This window comes from Pristis pectinata, chromosome 4, assembly GCF_009764475.1.
Source record: "Pristis pectinata isolate sPriPec2 chromosome 4, sPriPec2.1.pri, whole genome shotgun sequence".
Classification (NCBI taxonomy): domain Eukaryota; kingdom Metazoa; phylum Chordata; class Chondrichthyes; order Rhinopristiformes; family Pristidae; genus Pristis; species Pristis pectinata.
Window position 1 is genome coordinate 2,587,598 of NC_067408.1, and position 18,074 is coordinate 2,605,671.

At 53.6% G+C, this 18,074-nt stretch overlaps 1 protein-coding gene across 1 annotated transcript in view; it reads left to right on the top strand.

Annotated features, from left to right (window-relative positions):
- Nucleotides 1-18,074, top strand: part of LOC127570018 (protocadherin-18-like) — a 33,446-nt gene that overhangs the window by 2,873 nt on the left and 12,499 nt on the right. Inside the window, exon 2 of the mRNA XM_052015202.1 lies at nt 4,913-6,288. Within this exon, the coding sequence (XP_051871162.1) occupies nt 4,913-6,288 (1,376 nt within the window). The remainder of the gene's footprint in view (nt 1-4,912; nt 6,289-18,074) is intronic.

Genomic DNA, 18,074 nt, shown 5'->3' on the forward strand with positions numbered 1-18,074 from the left:
GCCCCAGCTCCCTTAGTCTCTCCTCATAATGCATACTGTCTAAACCAGGCAGCATTCTGGTAAATCTCCTCTGCACCCTTTCCAATGCTTCCACATCCTTCCTATAATTATGGTGAGAGTACACGCTTGCATGCTGTCAGCGGCCCAGCTTCAATCAGAGTCGTTGATTGTCATCTGCACAAGTCCGTGTGTGCACAGGTGCAATGAAAAACTTACTTGCGGCGGCAACACAGGCACAGAGCATCAGATAAGCAGCATTCACAAGATGAACATAAATTAACTAATTAAACCACCATCCCGGGCAGTGTATTCCAGTTCTGGAAGGACAAAGGGAGTGGCTTCAGCAGGAACTTTTAAGAGGGGAAGTGCAGGATTTCTTGCCAGGTTGTTGGAAGAGAGCAGGGACCCTTCTGTTAGGAGGAGGAGTGGATTAGTCTCCTGTTGTTAGGCTTCACAATCTACCTGGGCTACTCGCACTGCTGTCTTCCAGGGGAGATGTGAGGTCTGGGATCTGATAGAGACTCTGAACTCCAGCTTGCTTCTATATTTAGTTCCTTCCCTACATATCCCGGAGGTGGGTGACGTTTCTGATGTTAACCTTCTCCATTATTTCCTGCCTTTTATTGCAGGCTGTGACTGCCAAAACACAAACTTTAATCACATTTCTGGCCCCTTGCACGTCCCTGAATCTAATCACTCCACCTCTGGCAGCCCTGCCTTCAGCTGCTGGGGTCGGAGTTCCAGAACTCTCCCCTCAAACATCTCCACCTTCTTTCAGATCTTCCTTTATCCTATCTCTGAGGATTGAGCGGGAACAGGCCCTTCAGCCCATTGAGTCCATGTTGACTATCTCAAGCCCTTGTTTACACTGACCCCCATTTTATTCTCCCCATGTTCCCATCCACTCTCCCCAGATCCTACCTCTTGCCCACGAGGCCAATTTACGGCAGCCAGTTAGAACATACACACGAGACTGGAGACACTGGAATCTGGAGCAACAAACAATCTGCTGAAGGAACTGTTACAGGATCTCAACCCAAAACATCGACAATTCCTTTCCTCTCACAGATGCTGCTTGACACACTGACTTCCTCCAGCAGGTTGTTTGTTGCTCCAGAACAGGCCCTTCGGCCCACCACATCTACGTTGTCCATAATGCCAACTTAAACTGCACACCTGTCTGCGAGTGGTGTATATTCCCTCAAATCCCTGCCTGGGAATTAATCCACCAACCTGCACGTCTTTGGGATGCAGGAGGAAACCGGAGCACCCAGGGGAAACCCACACGGTCACAGGGAGAACGTTTAAACTCCACACAGACAGCACTGGAGGTCAGGATCAAACCTAGGTCACTGGTGCTGTGAGGCAGCTTGTAACTCACCATTTCACCACAGCTGGGTAGCTAGGAGGCATTTGAAAAGATAGGGAATGGGGTTGGGGAGATGTAGACCATGTGCAAGGAGATATACAGTTTAGATTGACATCATGGTTGTCACAGACATTGTGGGCTGAAGGGCCTGTTCCTGTGTTATGTGAATCAAGTCAAGCCGAGCTTATTGTCATGCGCACAAGTGCGGTGAGGTACAGGGACAGTAAAAAAACTTGCAGCAGCATCACAGGCACGTAGGTACAGACATCACTCAGGACATAAATTATTCATAAATTATTCAAGACAGTGAAGAAAAGGACTGTAGAAAACAAGACATTAGTGCTAAACAAAACAATCCACGGCAGTGCAAGAGGTGGTCTGTAGTGTCCTGTTGCTGAGGTATGGGTGAGGGTTGTATTGATTGGTACAAGAACCGAATGGTTGAAGGGAAGTAGCTGTTCCTGAACCTGGTGGTGTGGGACTTCAGGCTTCTGTACCTCCTGCCCGATGGGAGCTGCGAGAAGACGGCACAGCCCAGATGGTGGGGATCTTTGATGATGGATGTTGCCTCCTTGAGGCAGCGCCTCCTGTAGATACTGTTAGTGGTGGGGAGGGATGTGCCCGTGATGGACCAGACTGTGTCCACAACTCTCTGCAGCCTCATGCGTTCCTGTGTGTTGTGAGCTCTGTGGCAGCAACTCTACCAGATGCACCACTGTAGAACATACAACAGTTTAGCACAGGAACAGGCCCTTTGGCCCACAATGTCTGTGCTGAACACAATGACGAATTAAACTACACATCTCCTGCCACATCCCTCCATTCCCTGCATATTCATGTGTCTGTCTAACAGCCTCTTAAATGTCACTATTGTATCTGCTTCCACCCCCACCCCTAGCAGCACGTTCCAGGAAACTGAATTTATTAATAAATCTTGATTTTCCCTGTCAAATGCCTTACAAAAAAAATCCATGTACACAACACCCTCTTCCCTACTGTCCTGTAGACTCTCTTGTTTCCTCTCTGGAGTGTAGTTCTGGTCGCCCCATTACAGGAAGGGTGTGGAGACTGTGGAGCGGGTGCAGAAGAGGTTCACCAGGATGCTGCCTGGATTAGAGGGTATGAACTATAAGGAGAGGTTGGACAAACTCTCGACAGCGTCGGAGACTGAGGGGAAACCTGATAGAAGTTTATAAAATTATGAGAGGCAGAGATAGGGTAGACAGTCAGAATCTTTTTCCCAGGGTAGAAATGTCAAATACTAGATGATATGCATTTAAGGAGAGAAGGGGATGTTTAAAGGAGATGTGTGGGGCAAGTTTTTTTACACAGTAAGTAGTGAGTGCCTGGAATGGGCTGCCAGGGATGGTGGTGGATACAGGTACAATAGCGGTGTGTAAAAGGCTTTCAGATAGACACTTGAATATGCAGGGAATCGAGGGATATGGATCAGTTGTACAAGACATTGGTGGGGCAGCATTTGGAATACTATGTTCGGTTTTGGTTGCCCTGCTACAGGGAAGATGCCATTAAGCTGGAAAGAGTACAGAAGAGACTTGTGAGGAAGTTGCCAGGACTTGAGGGACTGAGTAACAGAGAGATGTTGAGCAGGCTGAGACATTATTCAGTGGTGTATAAAAGAATGACGGGTGATCTTATAGAGGTGTATAAAATGAGGGGCATAGATCGGGTGAATGCTCCCTATGCAGAAGATGCACTTCACTGTGTGTTTTGATGACCATGTGATTAATAAAGATATCTTACCTTATCTTTTTCCTAGGGTTGGGGAATCAAGAACTAGAGGACATAGGTTTAGGGTGAGAGGGGAGAGATTTAATAGGAACCTGAGGGGCAACTTTTTCCACAGAGGTTGGTGAGTATATGGAACGAGCTGCCAGAGGAAGTGGTTGAGGCAGGTACATTAACAACATTGTACTATTGTTTTATTGTTGGCAAAATTGTAGTATTATCGGCAGGCACGGTAGTGTAGCTGTTAGCGTAATGCTTTACAGCGCCAGCGACCCTGGTTCAATTCCGGCCACTGTCTGGAAGGAGTTTGTTCATTCTCCCCATGCCTGCGTGGGTTTCCTCCGGGTGCTCTGGTTTCCTCCCACATTCCGAAGACGTATGGGTTGGGAAGTTGTAGGCATGCTATATTGGCGCCGGAAGTGTGGCGACACTTGCGGGCTGCCCACAGAACACCAGGCAAAATAAAAAGATGCATTTCACTGTGCGTTTCAATGTACATGTGACTAATAAAGATATCTTATTTAAAAGCCATTTGAACAGGTCCATGGATGGGAAAGGTTTAGAGGGATGTGGGCCAAACATGGGCAAATGGGACTAGCTTAGATGGGCAACCAGCATGGACTGGTTGGGCTGAAGGGCCTGTTTCTGTGCTGTTTGACTCTACTGGTCACTCTCTGGGTGAAAAAAGTCCTGGTCAAATCTCAGATTTATCAATTTGTTGCACTCGAAAGGTAATATTTCTCCTTGGCTTTCTGCATGTGTCAATAAATCTTGATTCTTCTTGTGAAATGCCTTCCTAAAATCCATCTCTGCCCCATCCTCATCAGCTGTGTTGGCTGCCTTGTGGGACCTTTATGTCCTCGTGCAGGATACCCTAAAAGTTAACCTCCGGGTTGAGTCGGTGGTGAAGAAGGCAAATGCAATGTTGACATTCATTTCTAGAGGAATAGAATACAAGAGCAGGAATGTGATGTTGAGGCTCTATAAGGCATTGGTAAGACCTCACTTGGAGTACTGTGAGCAGTTTTGGGCTCCTTATTTAAGAAAGGATGTGCTGACGTTGGAGAGGGTTCAGAGAAGATTCTCTAGAATGATTGCAGGAATGAGAGGGTTAACATATGAGGAAGGTTTGACGGCTCTTGGGCTGTACTCCTCAGAAGAATGAGGGGGGACCTCATAGAAACATTTCGAATGTTAAAAGGCCTGGACAGAGTAGATGTGACAAAGTTGTGTCCCATGGTAGGGGAGTCTAGTACAAGAGGGCACGACTTCAGGATTGAAGGGCGCCCATTCAGAACAGAGATGCGGAGAAATTTCTTTAGCCAGAGAGTGGTGAATCTGTGGAATCTGTTGCCACGGGTGGCTGTGGAGGCAAAGTCATTGGGTGTATTTAAGGCAGGTATCTGAGTAGTCAGGGCATCAAAGGTTATGGTGAGAAGATATCTTTATTAGTCACATGTACATCGAAACACACAGTGAAGTGCATCTTTTGCGTAGAGTGTTCTGGGGGGCAGCCCACAAGTGTCGCCACGCTTCCGGCACCAACACAGCATGCCCACAACTTCCTAACCCGTACGTCCTTGGAATGTGGGACGAAACCGGAGCACCCCGAGGAAACCCACGCAGACAGGGGGAGAACTTACAACTCCTTTAAATGGGAGAATGGATCAGCTCATGATAGAATAGCAGAGCAGACTCAATGGGCTGAATGGCCAACTTCTGTCTTATGTTAAGGAGGCCACACAAATGCAGGTGTGATTTTATTTTGACCAACCTGTTTGTTTCTCCTTCCAGCCGTGGGGGTCCCGGACGACGCCGAGAGCTCTGTGCCGCCGGCCGGTGCGGAGCTGCTGCTGGTGCCCGAGGGAGTGGCGGTAGGAGCGGCGGTGGCCGTGGTGGAGGCTCCGGCGCCGGGGGTGGACTGCCGGCTGGAGGCGGAGGGCAGCTTCGGGCTGGAGGCGGTGGGCGGCCGGTTCACGTTGGTGACCCGGGCGGCTCTGGACCGGGAGCAGCGCGCCGAGTACAACCTGACCCTGGTGACGGAGCGGATCGGGGAGGGGGAGGCCGCTCGGCCCATCACCGTGCGGCTGACCGACGTGAACGACAACCCGCCCGTGTTCGGTCAGAGCGCTTACCGGGCGCTGGTGATGGAGAACGGGCGCTCCAACCGGACCCTCCTCACGGTGGCGGCGTCCGACCGGGACTCGGGCGCCAACGGGCGGGTCACCTACTCCATCGTCAGCCCGGACGTCCCGTGGCCGCTCGGCATCCACCCCGCCACCGGCGCCGTCTACTCCCTGGCGCCGCTCGACCACGAGCGCGCGCGGCGCGTGGACCTGGTGGTGGAGGCGCGCGACGGCGGGCACCCGCCCGCGCGCGCCACCGTGCCCGTGCGCCTGGACGTGGGCGACCTGAACGACAACAGCCCGGTGTTCACGGCGCCGGCGGCGCGCCGGCTGACCGTGGCGCTGGGAGTAGGCGGCGGGTGCGCGGGCGGGGCTCCGCCGGCGGGGGACCGGAGCCTGCTGCCGGTAACGGCGCTGAAGGCGGTGGACGCCGACTCCGGGCGCAACGGGGAGCTGGTGTACGAGTTGGCGGCGGCGGACGGCGGCGTCTTCGGTCTGGGCAGCGGCGGCGAGCTGCGGGCCAACGTTTGCGGCGTCAGCCGGCTACTGGAGCGGGAGTGGCGGGTGTCGGTGCGGGTCCGGGACCGGGGGATCCCCAGCCTTTCGGCCAGCACCGTCCTGACTATCTCCTTCGTGGCGGCGCCCAGCGGGAGGCTCGGCCGGCCGGCGGTGACCGGGATCGCCCTGGGTGCCGTTTGCGGGACTCTGCTGCCCGCCCTGCTGCTGCTGCGGGTGGTTTGCGGGAAGCGGCGGCGGCGGGACGGCGGGGCGTACAATTGCCGGCGGGCCGAGACCGACTACAGCCTGCAACCCCGCCGCCCCAAGCGGAGCATCCAGAAGACCGACATCGCTCTGTTGCGGCGCTCCCGCACCGAGCCGCCCGCAGTCGCCGTGCGGGAGCCGGACGGACCCGGACCCTCTCCCGCCCCCCGCACGGAAGCTGACCCCCGCCACCGCCAGCTGCTGCGGCAGCTCGTCCGACTGTCCCGGGCCGGTTGCCCCGACGGATCTCTGGAACTGGCTGTCGGTTCTCCGCACGTCCAGGTGAGAGCAGATTGGGGGAACCCTCCACCCGCAATCGGTAGCGTCTGCGGACGGGGTGAGGGTGGAGGGGAGAGGAAACAGGACAGTTAGTCACATACAGCCATTCGGCCCAACTTCTCCATGCCGACCGACATTCCTCCCTAATTTGCCCTCGTTTGGCCCCCTCCCCACCTTCCCCCTCCCCCTCCCCCTCCCCCCCTTCCCCCTCCCCCCCTTCCCCTCCCCCCCTTCCCCCTCCCCCTCCCCCCCCTTCCCCCTCCCCCTCCCCCTTCCCCCCCTTCCCCCTCCCCTCCCCCTTCCCCCTCCCCCTTCCCCCTCCCCCCTTCCCCCTCCCCCCTCCCCCCCTTCCCCCTCCCCTTCCCCCTCCCCCCCTTCCCCCTCCCCCTCCCCCCCCTCCCCCCCTTCCCCCTCCCCTCCCCCCCCTCCCCCCTTCCCCCTCCCCCTCCCCCCCTCCCCCCCTTCCCCCTCCCCCTCCCCCCTCCCCCCTCCCCCCTTCCCCCTCCCCCCTCCCCCCCTTCCCCCTCCCCCTCCCCCCCTCCCCCTCCCCCCCTTCCCCCCTTCCCCTCCCCCCCTCCCCCTCCCCCCCTCCCCCTCCCCCCCTCCCCCTCCCCCCCCTCCCCCTCCCCCCCTCCCCCCCCCTCCCCCTCCCCCCCTTCCCCCTCCCCCTCCCCCCCTCCCCCCCCTCCCCCTCCCCCCCTCCCCCCCTTCCCCCTCCCCCTCCCCCCCTTCCCCCTCCCCCTCCCCCCCCTCCCCCTCCCCCCCTCCCCCCCCCCTCCCCCCCCCCCTCCCCCCCCTCCCCCTCCCCCCCCTCCCCCCCCCCCCTCCCCCCCCCTCCCCCCCCTCCCCCCTTCCCCCTCCCCCCCCTCCCCCCTTCCCCCTCCCCCCCCCTCCCCCCTTCCCCCTCCCCCCCCTCCCCCCTTCCCCCTCCCCCCCTCCCCCCCTCCCCCCCTCCCCCCCTTCCCCCTCCCCCCCCTCCCCCCTCCCCCCTCCCCCCCCTCCCCCCTCCCCCCCTCCCCCTCCCCACCTTCCCCCTCCAAACCTCCCCCTCCCCCTCCAAACCTTCCCCCTCCCCCTCCCCCTCCCCCTCCCCCTCCAAACCTTCCCCCTCCCCCTCCCCTCCAAACCTTCCCCCTCCCCCTCCCCTCCAAACCTTCCCCCTCCCCTCCAAACCTTCCCCCTCCCCTCCCCCTCCCCTTCCCCCTCCAACCTTCCCCCTCCCCCTCCAAACCTTCCCCCCCTCCAAACCTCCCCCTCCCCCTCCCCTCCCCCTCCCCCTCCAAACCTTCCCCTCCCCCTCCAAACCTTCCCCCTCCCCCTCCCCCTCCAAACCTTCCCCCTCCCCCTCCCCCTCCAAACCTTCCCCCTCCCCCTCCCCTCCAAACCTTCCCCCTCCCCCTCCCCTTCCCCCTCCAAACCTTCCCCCTCCCCCTCCAAACCTTCCCCCCTCCAAACCTTCCCCTTCCCCCTCCCCCTCCAAACCTTCCCCCTCCCCCTCCCCTCCCCCTCCCCCTCCAAACCTCCCCCCTCCCCCCTCCCCCCTCCCCCTCCCCCCTCCCCCCTCCCCCTCCCCCTCCCCCCTCCCCCCTCCCCCTCCCCCCTCCCCCTCCCCCCTCCCCCCTCCCCCCTCCCCCCTCCCCCTCCCCCCTCCCCCTCCCCCTCCCCCTCCCCCTCCCCCTCCCCTCCCCCCTCCCCCCTCCCCCCTCCCCCCTCCCCCTCCCCCCTCCCCCCTCCCCCTCCCCCCTCCCCCCTCCCCTCCCCCCCTCCCCCTCCAAACCTTCCCCCTCCAAACCTTCCCCCTCCAAACCTTCCCCCTCCAAACCTTCCCCCTCCCAACCTTCCCCCTCCCCCTCCAAACCTTCCCCCTTCCCCCTCCCCCTTCCCCCTCCCCCTTCCCCCTCCCCCTTCCCCCTCCCCCTTCCCCCTCCCCCTTCCCCCTCCCCCTCCGAACCTTCCCCTTCCCCCTCCCCCTCCGAACCTTTCCCCTCCCCCTCCAAACCCCCATCCGTCTACCTGTCCGTGTCTTCTAAATGTTGTACCTGCCTCAACCACTTCCTCTGGCAGCTCCTTCCATATACACACCACCCTCAGGGTGAAAATGTTGTCCCTCGGGTTCCTATTAAATCTCTCTCCTCTCACTCTAAATAGATGTTCTCTAACACAGAACAGTACAGCACAGGAACAGGCCCTTCGGCCCACAATATCTGTGCTGAACATGATTCCAAATTAAACTAAATCCCTTCTGCCCGCACGGGATCCATTTCCCTCCATTCCCTGCACATTCATGTGTCTAACAGCCTCTTAAACACCACTATCGTATCTGCCGCCGCCACCGCCACCACCACCCCTGGCAGCTCGTTCCAGGCACCCACCACTCTCTGTGTTTTAAAAAAAAAACTTGCCCCAACATCTCCTTTAAACTTTCCCCCTCTCACCTTAAATGCATGTCCTCTAGCATTTGATATTTCTGCCCGGGGGGAGAAAGATTCTGACTGTGTACCCTGTCTATGCCTCATCATTTTACAAACTTCTGTCTAGTTCTGGATTCCCCAACCCTATCTATGACCTTCATGATTTTATACACCTCCATAAGATCACCTCTCAGTCTCCTATACTCCAAGGGATAATGACCTACCCTGCCCAACCTCTCCCTATAACTTCGTCCCTCAAGTCCTGGCAACATCCTTGTAAATCCAGTTTAATGGCATCTTTCCTATACCAAAACTGTATACAGTACTCCGTCCCCCCCCTCCCCCACCCACCCACCTTCCCCCTCCCACCTGGACTCACCTGTCACCTGCCAGCCTGCGCTCCTCCCCCTCCCCTGACCTCCTTCCTCTGGCTTCTGCCCTCTTCCTTTCCAGGTCTCAACCTGAAACGTCGACTGTTTATTTCCCTCCACAGATGCTGCCTGACCTGCTGAGTTCCTCCAGCATCTTGTGTGTGTTGCTCCAGATCCCAGCATCTGCAGAACCTCTCGTGTCGTAGTCCTCCAAGTCCGGCCTCACCAACAGTCATGCGGCAGGGAAACAGGCCCTTCGGCCCTCTGTGTCAATGCTGGCCATCAAATACCTATCCCTGGGGAGATCGGGGGAAGAGGGAAAAGAGGCAGCAGGTTACCTGAAACTAGAGAATTCAATGTTCATGCCGTTGTACTGTAGACTACCCAGGGGGAATAGTTGGGGGGGGGGGGGGTGTGGGGAAGAGGAATTGTCGATGTTTCCGTCAATACCCTGCATCAGGACACACGTCCGTTCCCCCCACAGATGCTGCTCGACCTGCTGTGTTCCTTTAGCAGATTGTTTGTTGCTCCAGATTCCAGTGTCTGTAGTCTCCAATACCTGTCCCACACCGACCTGTCTGTCCTCGGCCTCCTCCACTGCCGGGGTGAGGCCAAACACAAACTCGAGGAACAGCCCCTCATATTCCCCCCGGGGAGTCTACACCCTGACGGCACGGACATTGAATTCTCCAACTTCAGGTAACCTGCTCCCCCTCTGTCCCTTTCCCCTCTCCCCCTGATCTACCCAGTTCCTCCTACACCGTCCCCAGCCCCCATCACCCTGTTCCTTCCCCCCCCCCCCACCCACGCCATCTGCCCGTCACCCACACACCCCTCCCACTGGGTCCCCTCCCCCCCCACTGTTCCCATCTGCCCTCCCCGCCTCCCTTATTTGGTTCCAGGCTCCCACCTTCCTCTCCCATCAGATCCCACCATCTGCAGCCCTCTGTCACCTCCACCTGTCCCTTCCCAGCCTCTGTCACTGTCCCCACCCTCCCCTCCCCCATCTGCCGATCCCCCCTCCTCACCAGGATCCACCCATCACCTGCCAGATCTTTCCCCACCCCTTCCCCTCACCTTTTTATACCGGCCATCTCCCCTCTTATCTTTGTCCAGATGAAGGGTCTCGACCAAACCATCGACTGTCCATTTCCCTCTATAGATGCGGGAAATTGGTTTATTATTGTCACTTATACTGAGGTACAGTGAAAAACTTGTCTTGCATACCGTTCATACAGATCAATTCATTACTCAGTGCATTGAGGTAGTACAAGGGAAAACAATAACAGAAAAAGTGTCACAGCTACAGAGAAAGTGCTGTGCAGGTAGACAGTAAGGTGCAAGGTCACAACAAGGTGGATTGTGAGGTCATGAATGTCTTATCATACAAGGGAACCATTCAAAGGTCTTATAACAGCGGGATAGAAGCTGTCCTTGAGCCTGGTGGGACGTGCTTTCAGGCTTTTGTATCTTCTGTCCGATGGGAGAAGGGAGAAGAGAGAATGTCCAGGGTGGGTGGGGTCTTTGGTTATGCTGGCTGCTTTACAGAGGCAGCAAGAAGTATGGAGTCCATGGAGGGAAGGCTGGTTTCCGTGATGTGCTGGGCTGTGTCCACAACTCTGCAGTTTTTTGTAGTCCTGGGCAGAGCAGTTGCCATACCAGGCTGTGATACATCCAGCTAGGATGCTTTCTATGGTGCATCGATAAAAGTTGGTGACATGCCAAATTTCTTTAGCCTCCTGAGGAAGTAGAGGTGCTGGTGAGCTTTCTATGCTGTGGCATCTACATTGGTATTGGTATTGGTTTATTATTGTCACTTGTACCACGAGAGGCACTCCTAGGAACTTGAAGCTCTCAACCCTCTCGACCTCAGCACCATTGATGTAGACAGGTGCATGTACACCGCCCCACTTCCTGAAGTCAATGACCAGCTCTCTTGTTTTGCTGATACCATGTCACTAAGCTCTCTATCTCCTTCCTGTACTCGACTCATCATTATTTGAGATATGGTCTACAACGGTAGTATCATCTGCAAATTTGTAAATGGAATTAGAGCAGAATCTGGCCTCTCAGTCGTGAGTGTATAGGGAGTAGAGTAGAGGGCTGAGGACGCAGCCTTGTGGGGCACCAGTGTTGAGAATAATCGTGCTGGAGGTATTGCTGCCTATCCTCACTGATTGCAGTCTGTTGGTCAGGAAGTCAAAGATCCAGTTGCAGAGGGAGGTGTTGAGTCCCAGGTCTTGAAGTTTGTTAATGAGTTTGCTGGAAATTATAGTATTGAAGGCAGAGCTGTAGTCAATAAACAATAGTCTAACGTAGGTGTCTTTACTGTCTAGATGCTCCAGAGATGAGTGTAGGGCTAGAGATGGCGTCCACCGTAGACCTGTTTCGGCAGTAGGCAAAATGCAGTTGGTTGAGGTTGCCTGGGAGGCTGGAGTTGATGTGTGCCATGACCAACCTCTCAAAGCACTTCATGATGGTTGATGTCAGAGCCACTGGTCGGTAGTCATTGAGGCACGTTACCTTGTTTTTCTTGGGTACCAGGATGATAGTGGTCTTCTGAAAACAGGTGGGAACCTCAGATTGAAGCAGGGAGAGGTTAAAAATATCTGCAAATACCCCCACCAGCTGATCTGCACAGGATCTGAGGACATGGCCAGGGACACCATCCGGGCCAGATGCTTTCCACGGGTTCACTCTCCAGAAGACTGATCTTATGTCCTCAATGGTGACCATGGGTTCAGGTGCATTGGAGGGTGTCAGGGTGGGTGGTGACAAACCACTCCCCTTCTGTTCAAAACATGCACAGAATGGTTAACCACCAGGTCGGATCGGCGGTAAGAAAAGTGAATGCTGTGTTGGCATTCATTTCGAGAGGTATAAAAGTAAGGAAGTGTTGATGAGGCTCTACGGGGCACTGGTGAGACCTCATTTGGAATACTGTGTGCAATTTTGGGCCCCTTATTCTGGGAAGGATGTACTGATGTTGGAGAGGGTTCAGAGAAGATTTACGAGGATGATTCCCGGATTGAAAGGGCTTACATACGATGAGTGTTTGTCGGCTCTTGGACTGTACTCACTGGAGTACAGAAGAATGAGAGGGGACCTCATAGAAACATTTCGAATGTTGAAAGGACTGGACAGAGTAGGTGTGGCTAAGCTGTTTCCCTTGGTGGGTGAGTCCAGGACTAGAGGGCACAGTCTTAGAATTAGATGGTACCCATTTAGAACAGAAATGAGAAGAAATTTTTTTAGCCAGAGGGTCATGGATTTATGGAATTCGTTGCCACGTACAGCTGTGGAGGCCCGATCATTGGGAGTGTTTGAGGAGATTGATAGGTATCTAATTAGTCAGGGTATCAAGAGATATGGGGAAAAGGCCGGGAATTGGGGCTAGATAGGAGAATAGTTTAGCTCGATGGGCCGAATGGCCTACTTCTGCTCCTTTGTCTTGTGATCTTGTGAATGCATTAAGCTCATCGGGAAGGGATGTGCTGTTGTTGACGGTGCTGCCTGACGTTGTAGTGTAGCCTGTTATAGCATGTAAGCCCTGCCACAACCGATGGCTGGTCTGGGATTCCATTTTGGACTGGTATTGTCTCTTGGTGTCTCTGATAGCTTTCTGAAGGGCGTATCTTGATTTCTTGTAAAGGTCAGGGTCACCTGCTTTGAATGCTGCAGTCCTGGACTTCATTAGGGAGTGGACCTCCCGGTTCATCCACGGTTTCCGGTTTGGGAACACCCTGATTGTCCTCTTTGGTATACAGTCCTCCACACACTTGTTGATAAAGTCTGTGACAGTGGTGACGTACTCATTTGGTTGGCAGCTGAGTATCTGAACATGGACCAGTCCACTGACTCAAAGCAGTTGCGTAGTAGCTCATCTATTTCCTCAGATCAGCACTGTACTGGATCATAGAACAGTACAACACAGAACAGGCCCTTCGGCCCACAATGTTGTGCCGACATAGCTATTCCCTCCTACCTACAGAATGCCCATAACCCTCCATTTTCCTCTCATTCATGTGCCCATCCAAGCCCCTCTTAAAAGCCCCCAATGAATTTGCCTCCACCACCCTATCAGGCAATGCATTCCAGGCATCCACCACTCTCTCAGTAAAAAAAACATACTCCTCACGTCTGTTCTGAACCTTCCCCCTCTCACCTTAAATGCATGTCCTCTGGTATTGGATCGCTCAATAATGGGAAAAATTGCTTGTCCACCCTACCTATGCCCCTCATAATTTTGTACACTTCCAACAGATCACCCCTCAGCCTCCACCGCTCCAGAGAAAAGAGCCCAAGTTTGTCCATCCTCTTCTGATAGCACATGCCCTTTAATCCAGGCAGCATCCTAGTAAACCTCTTCTGCACCCTCTCTAAAGCCTCGACATCCTTCCTATAGTGAGGTGACCAGATCTTTCTGTACTGTTTCTGTTTGTATGCAGGGAGGAGCACAGCCTAGTGGTCTGACTTCCCAAGGTGGGGTGGGGGTGGCTCGGAAGGCATCTTTGATGGTTATATAGCAATGGTCAAGGGTGTTTGGGCTCCTGGTGGGACAGGGGACATACTCTGGAGGTTGGCCTGTTGAAGTCACCTGCAATGATGAAGATGGCCTCAAGGTATCCTGTTTCAAGGCCGTTGACCACAGAGTATAGCTCATTGAGTGCAGGCTTCATGTCCATCTGGGGTGGGATGTCGACTACTGTCAAGATAGCTGAAGTGAACACCTGTGGCAGGTAATATGGGCGGCATTTCACCATTAGATATTCCAGGCTGGGTGAACAGGAACTCACCAAGACCGTCACGTCTGAGCACCAGGAGTTATTGATTAAGAAGCAGACCCCTCTGCCTCTAACTTTGTCTGAGGACGCTGTACGGTCCATTCGGTGGATTGAGAAGCCCTCAGGTTGTACGGTGCAGTCAGGTGAAGCAGGTGTAAGCTACGTTTTGGTGAGACATAGCACACAGCAGTCCCTCAGTTCTCTTTGGTAGGTCAGTCTTGCCCTTAGTTCATCAACTTTGTTCTCAATGGCCTGGACATTAGCTGGTAGTATGCTGGGAAGGGGGGTCTTGTATCCACGCTGTTTCAGCCTCACCTGCAGCCCAGCCCCCCTACCGCACTTGCCTGACCCGCTGAGTTCCTCCAGTATTTTTTTGTTTTAGATTCCAGCATCTGCAGTCTCTTGTGTCTTCGAGTACCTGTCCGTACTCATTCCATTCCCCAGCTCTTGCCGTTTCAAATCCCTGCTTTTATACTTCAATGTTGTGAGAGTTTCTGCCTCCATCACCCCTCAGGCAGTGTGTTCCAGACTCCAAACACCATCAGGGTTAAAACAATTCTTCCTCAGATAAGATACAGTATCTTCATTAGTCACACGTACATTGAAAGACACAGTGAAATGCCTCTTTTGTGTAGAGTGTTCTGGGGGCAGCCCGCAAGTGTCGCCACGCTTCCGGCACCAACATAGCATGCCCACAACTTTCTAACCCGTACGTCTTTGGAATGTGGGAAGTGGCAGATGGAGTTCAATCCGGAGAAGTGTGAGGTGATACACTTTGGAAGGACTAACTCCAAGGCGGAGTACAAAGTTAATGGCAGGATTCTGGGTAGTGTGGAGGAGCAGAGGGATTTGGGGGTTCACATCCACAGATCACTGAAAGTTGCCTCACGGGTGGATAGGGTAGTTAAGAAAGCTTATGGGATGTCAGCTTTCATAAGTCGTGGGATCGAGTTTAAGAGCCGCGAGGTAATGATGCAGCTCTACAAAACTCTGGTTAGACCACACTTGGAGTACTGTGTCCAGTTCTGGTCACCTCATTATGGGAAGGATGTGGAGGCTTTGGAAAGGGTGCAGAGGAGATTTACCAGGATGCTGCCTGGTTTGGAGAGTATGGATTATGAGGAGAGACTAAGGGAGCTAGGGCTTTACTCTTTGGAGAGAAAGAGGATGAGGGGAGACGTGATAGAGGTGTACAAAATATTAAGAGGAATAGATAGAGTAGACAGCCAGCGCCTCTTTCCCAGGGCACCAATGCTCAATATGAGGGGGCATGGCTTTAAAGTAATAGGTGGGAAGTTCAGGGGAGATATCAGAGGGAGGTTTTTTTACCCAGAGAGTGGTTGGTGCATGGAATGTGCTGCCTGGGGTGGTGGTGGAGGCTGATACGTTGGTCAAATTCATGAGATTGTTAGATAAGCATATGGAGGAATTTAAAATGTGGGAGGAAGGGGTTAGATAGTCTTAGGTGAGGTTTAAAGGTCGGCACAACATGGTGAGCCGAAGGGCCTGTATTGTGCTGTACTGTTCTATGTTCAGGACTGAAGATAGGAAAAGGGGAAGTCCAATATATAGGAGGGAAAAGCAGAGCAGTGATAGGTGGACAAATGAGGGGAGGCGGGGTGGGCACAGGGTGGTGATAGGTAGATGCAGGTAGGAGATAGTGATGGGCAGGTGTGGGGGGAGGAGGGGAGAGCAGATCCCCCAGGGGATGGGTCAAAGTTATGGAGAGAGGAAAAAAAAGGGGCTGGAAAAAAAGAGAGAAAATAGTCTTCAATAGCCCAATCGTCTGATAACGGCGGGGTAGAAGCTGTCCCTGAGCCTGGTGGGACGTGCTTTCAGGCTTTTGTATCTGCTGCCGATGGGAGAGGGGAGAAGAGAGAGTGTCCAGGGTGGGAGGGGTCCTTGATTACGTGTGGCATTCCCTGCCCAACTGATGGACAATCACCAGGAGCTACAGCAATTGTAGTTAGGTTTCCCTGCCCTTGGCAAGACTATGGTACACATCTGGAGCAGTGCCTCACAGCTGGGAAAAACAGGCAGTGGGTGTGTTCCATTCTGTACTTGTTCCATGAACAGTCCTTGGGTCGATATTCAGCTTTTTGTTTTGGGAGGTAGTGTGGGTATTGGTTTATTATTGTCACTTGTACCGAGGTACAGTGAAAAACTTGTCTTGCATACCGATCGTACAGGTCAATTCATTACACAGTGCAGTTACATTGAGTTAGTACAGAGTGCATTGATGTAGTACAGGGTAAAACAATAACAGTGCAGAGTAAAGTGTCACAGCTACAGGGAAGTGCATTGCAGGGTTGTGCTGTGGGTAACAAATGGGCCATGAATATTTATGTCAGTGGGATAGTAGGTGACCATTTAGCTCTGCAAGCTCTTCAAATTAAGCTGGAAAGGGTGCAGAAAAGTTTCACAAGCATGTTACCCAGACTGGAGGGCTTGAGTTACCAGGAGAGGCTGGACAGGCTGGGACTGTTTTCCTTGGTGTAGTGACACTATGGAGGTTTATAAAATCATGAGGAGCATGGATAAGGTGGATGGTCACACTAACATGAGGAGAGAGGGTGACGAGTTTGGAAGCTGATGGGTCCCAAGGGATAAAAGGAGGTTTTGAGAGAGTGGATGCTCCCATTTCTCATTTTCCAGGCTTCGACAGATTCCGGAATTGTTTCTGTGGAGACGTAGAGTTACACAGCATGGAAACAGGCCCTTTGGCCCAACTAGTCCATGCCGACAAAGTTGTCTGACTGAGCTAGTCCCACTTGGCCTGCATTAGCCCATATCCCTCTAAACCTTTTCTATCCATGTACCTGTCTAGATTGTAGCCACCTCTACCACTTCCTCTGGTAGCTCGTTCCACACACCCACCACCCTCTGAGTGAAAATGTTTCCCCTCAGGTCCTCTTTAAATCTTTCCCCTCTCACCTTAAACCTCTGCCCTCTAGTTTTAGACTCCCCTACCCTGGGGAAAAGCCTGTGACCATCCACCTTATCTATGCCCCTCATGATTTTATAAACCTCTATAAGGACACCCCTCAGTCTTCTACACTCCAGGGAAAAACTCCCAGTCTATCCAGCCTCTCCTTGTAGTTCAAGCCCTCCAGTCCCAGTAACATCCTTGTGAATATTTTCCACACCCTTTCCGTCTTAAAGACGTCCTTCCTATAGCTGGGCGACCAGAACTGTGCACAATACAAGAGCTGTGTACAGTTACAACATGAGGTCACAACTCCTGTACTTACGAGGATGCTGCCAGGACTTGAGGGACTGAGTTATAGGGAGAGGTTGGACTGGCTGGGACTTTATTCCTTAGAGCATAGGAAACTGAGAGGTGATCTTATAGAGGTGTATAAAATCATGAGGGGCATAAATAGGGTGAATGTACAGTCTTTTTCCCAGGGAAGGGGAATTGAGAACTAGAGGGCATAGGTTTAAGGTGAAAGGGGAGACATTTAATAGAAAATTTTTTTACACAAAGGGTGGCATCTATGTGGAACGAGCTGCCAGAGGAAGTGGGTGAGGCAGGTACAATAACAATTTTTAAAAGACACGTGGGCAGGTCCATGGATAGGAAAGGTTTAGACGTTTATGGGCCAAACGCTGGCAAATGGGACTAGCTTGGATGGGCATCTTGGTTGGCATTGACCAGTTGGGCCAAAGGGCCTGTTTCTGTGCCATGTGACTTTGAACACAAGAAAATTAAGAGTAGGCCATTCAGCCCCTTAAGACTACCCCACCATTCAGTATGGCTGATCTAATGCTGACCTCAACCAGGAGGAGGTTCAGGGGTATGGACAGGGTGAGAACATGGCAAATGGGATATCATCTGGGCGTTACAGGAAGGGGAGTGTTTGTTAAATGGTGAGATATTGGGGAGTGTGGATGTTCAAAGACATCTGGACGTCCTTGTGTACAACTCACTGAAGGCCAACGTGCAGGGGCAGGTGGGTGATTAGGAGGGCAAATGGTGTGTTGGCCTTTAGTCTATATTACGGGAGGGTTTGATTACAAGAGTAAGGATGTAGTTTTGCAATTATACAGGGCCTTGATAAGACCACACCTGGACGATTGTTATTGGTTTATTATTGTCACGTGTACTGAGATACAGTGAAAAGCTTTTGTTTTATGTGCCATCCAGACAGATCATTCCAGACGTAAGTAAATCGAGGTAGTAAAAAGAAAACAATGCAGAATATAGTGTTGAGAATGCAGAA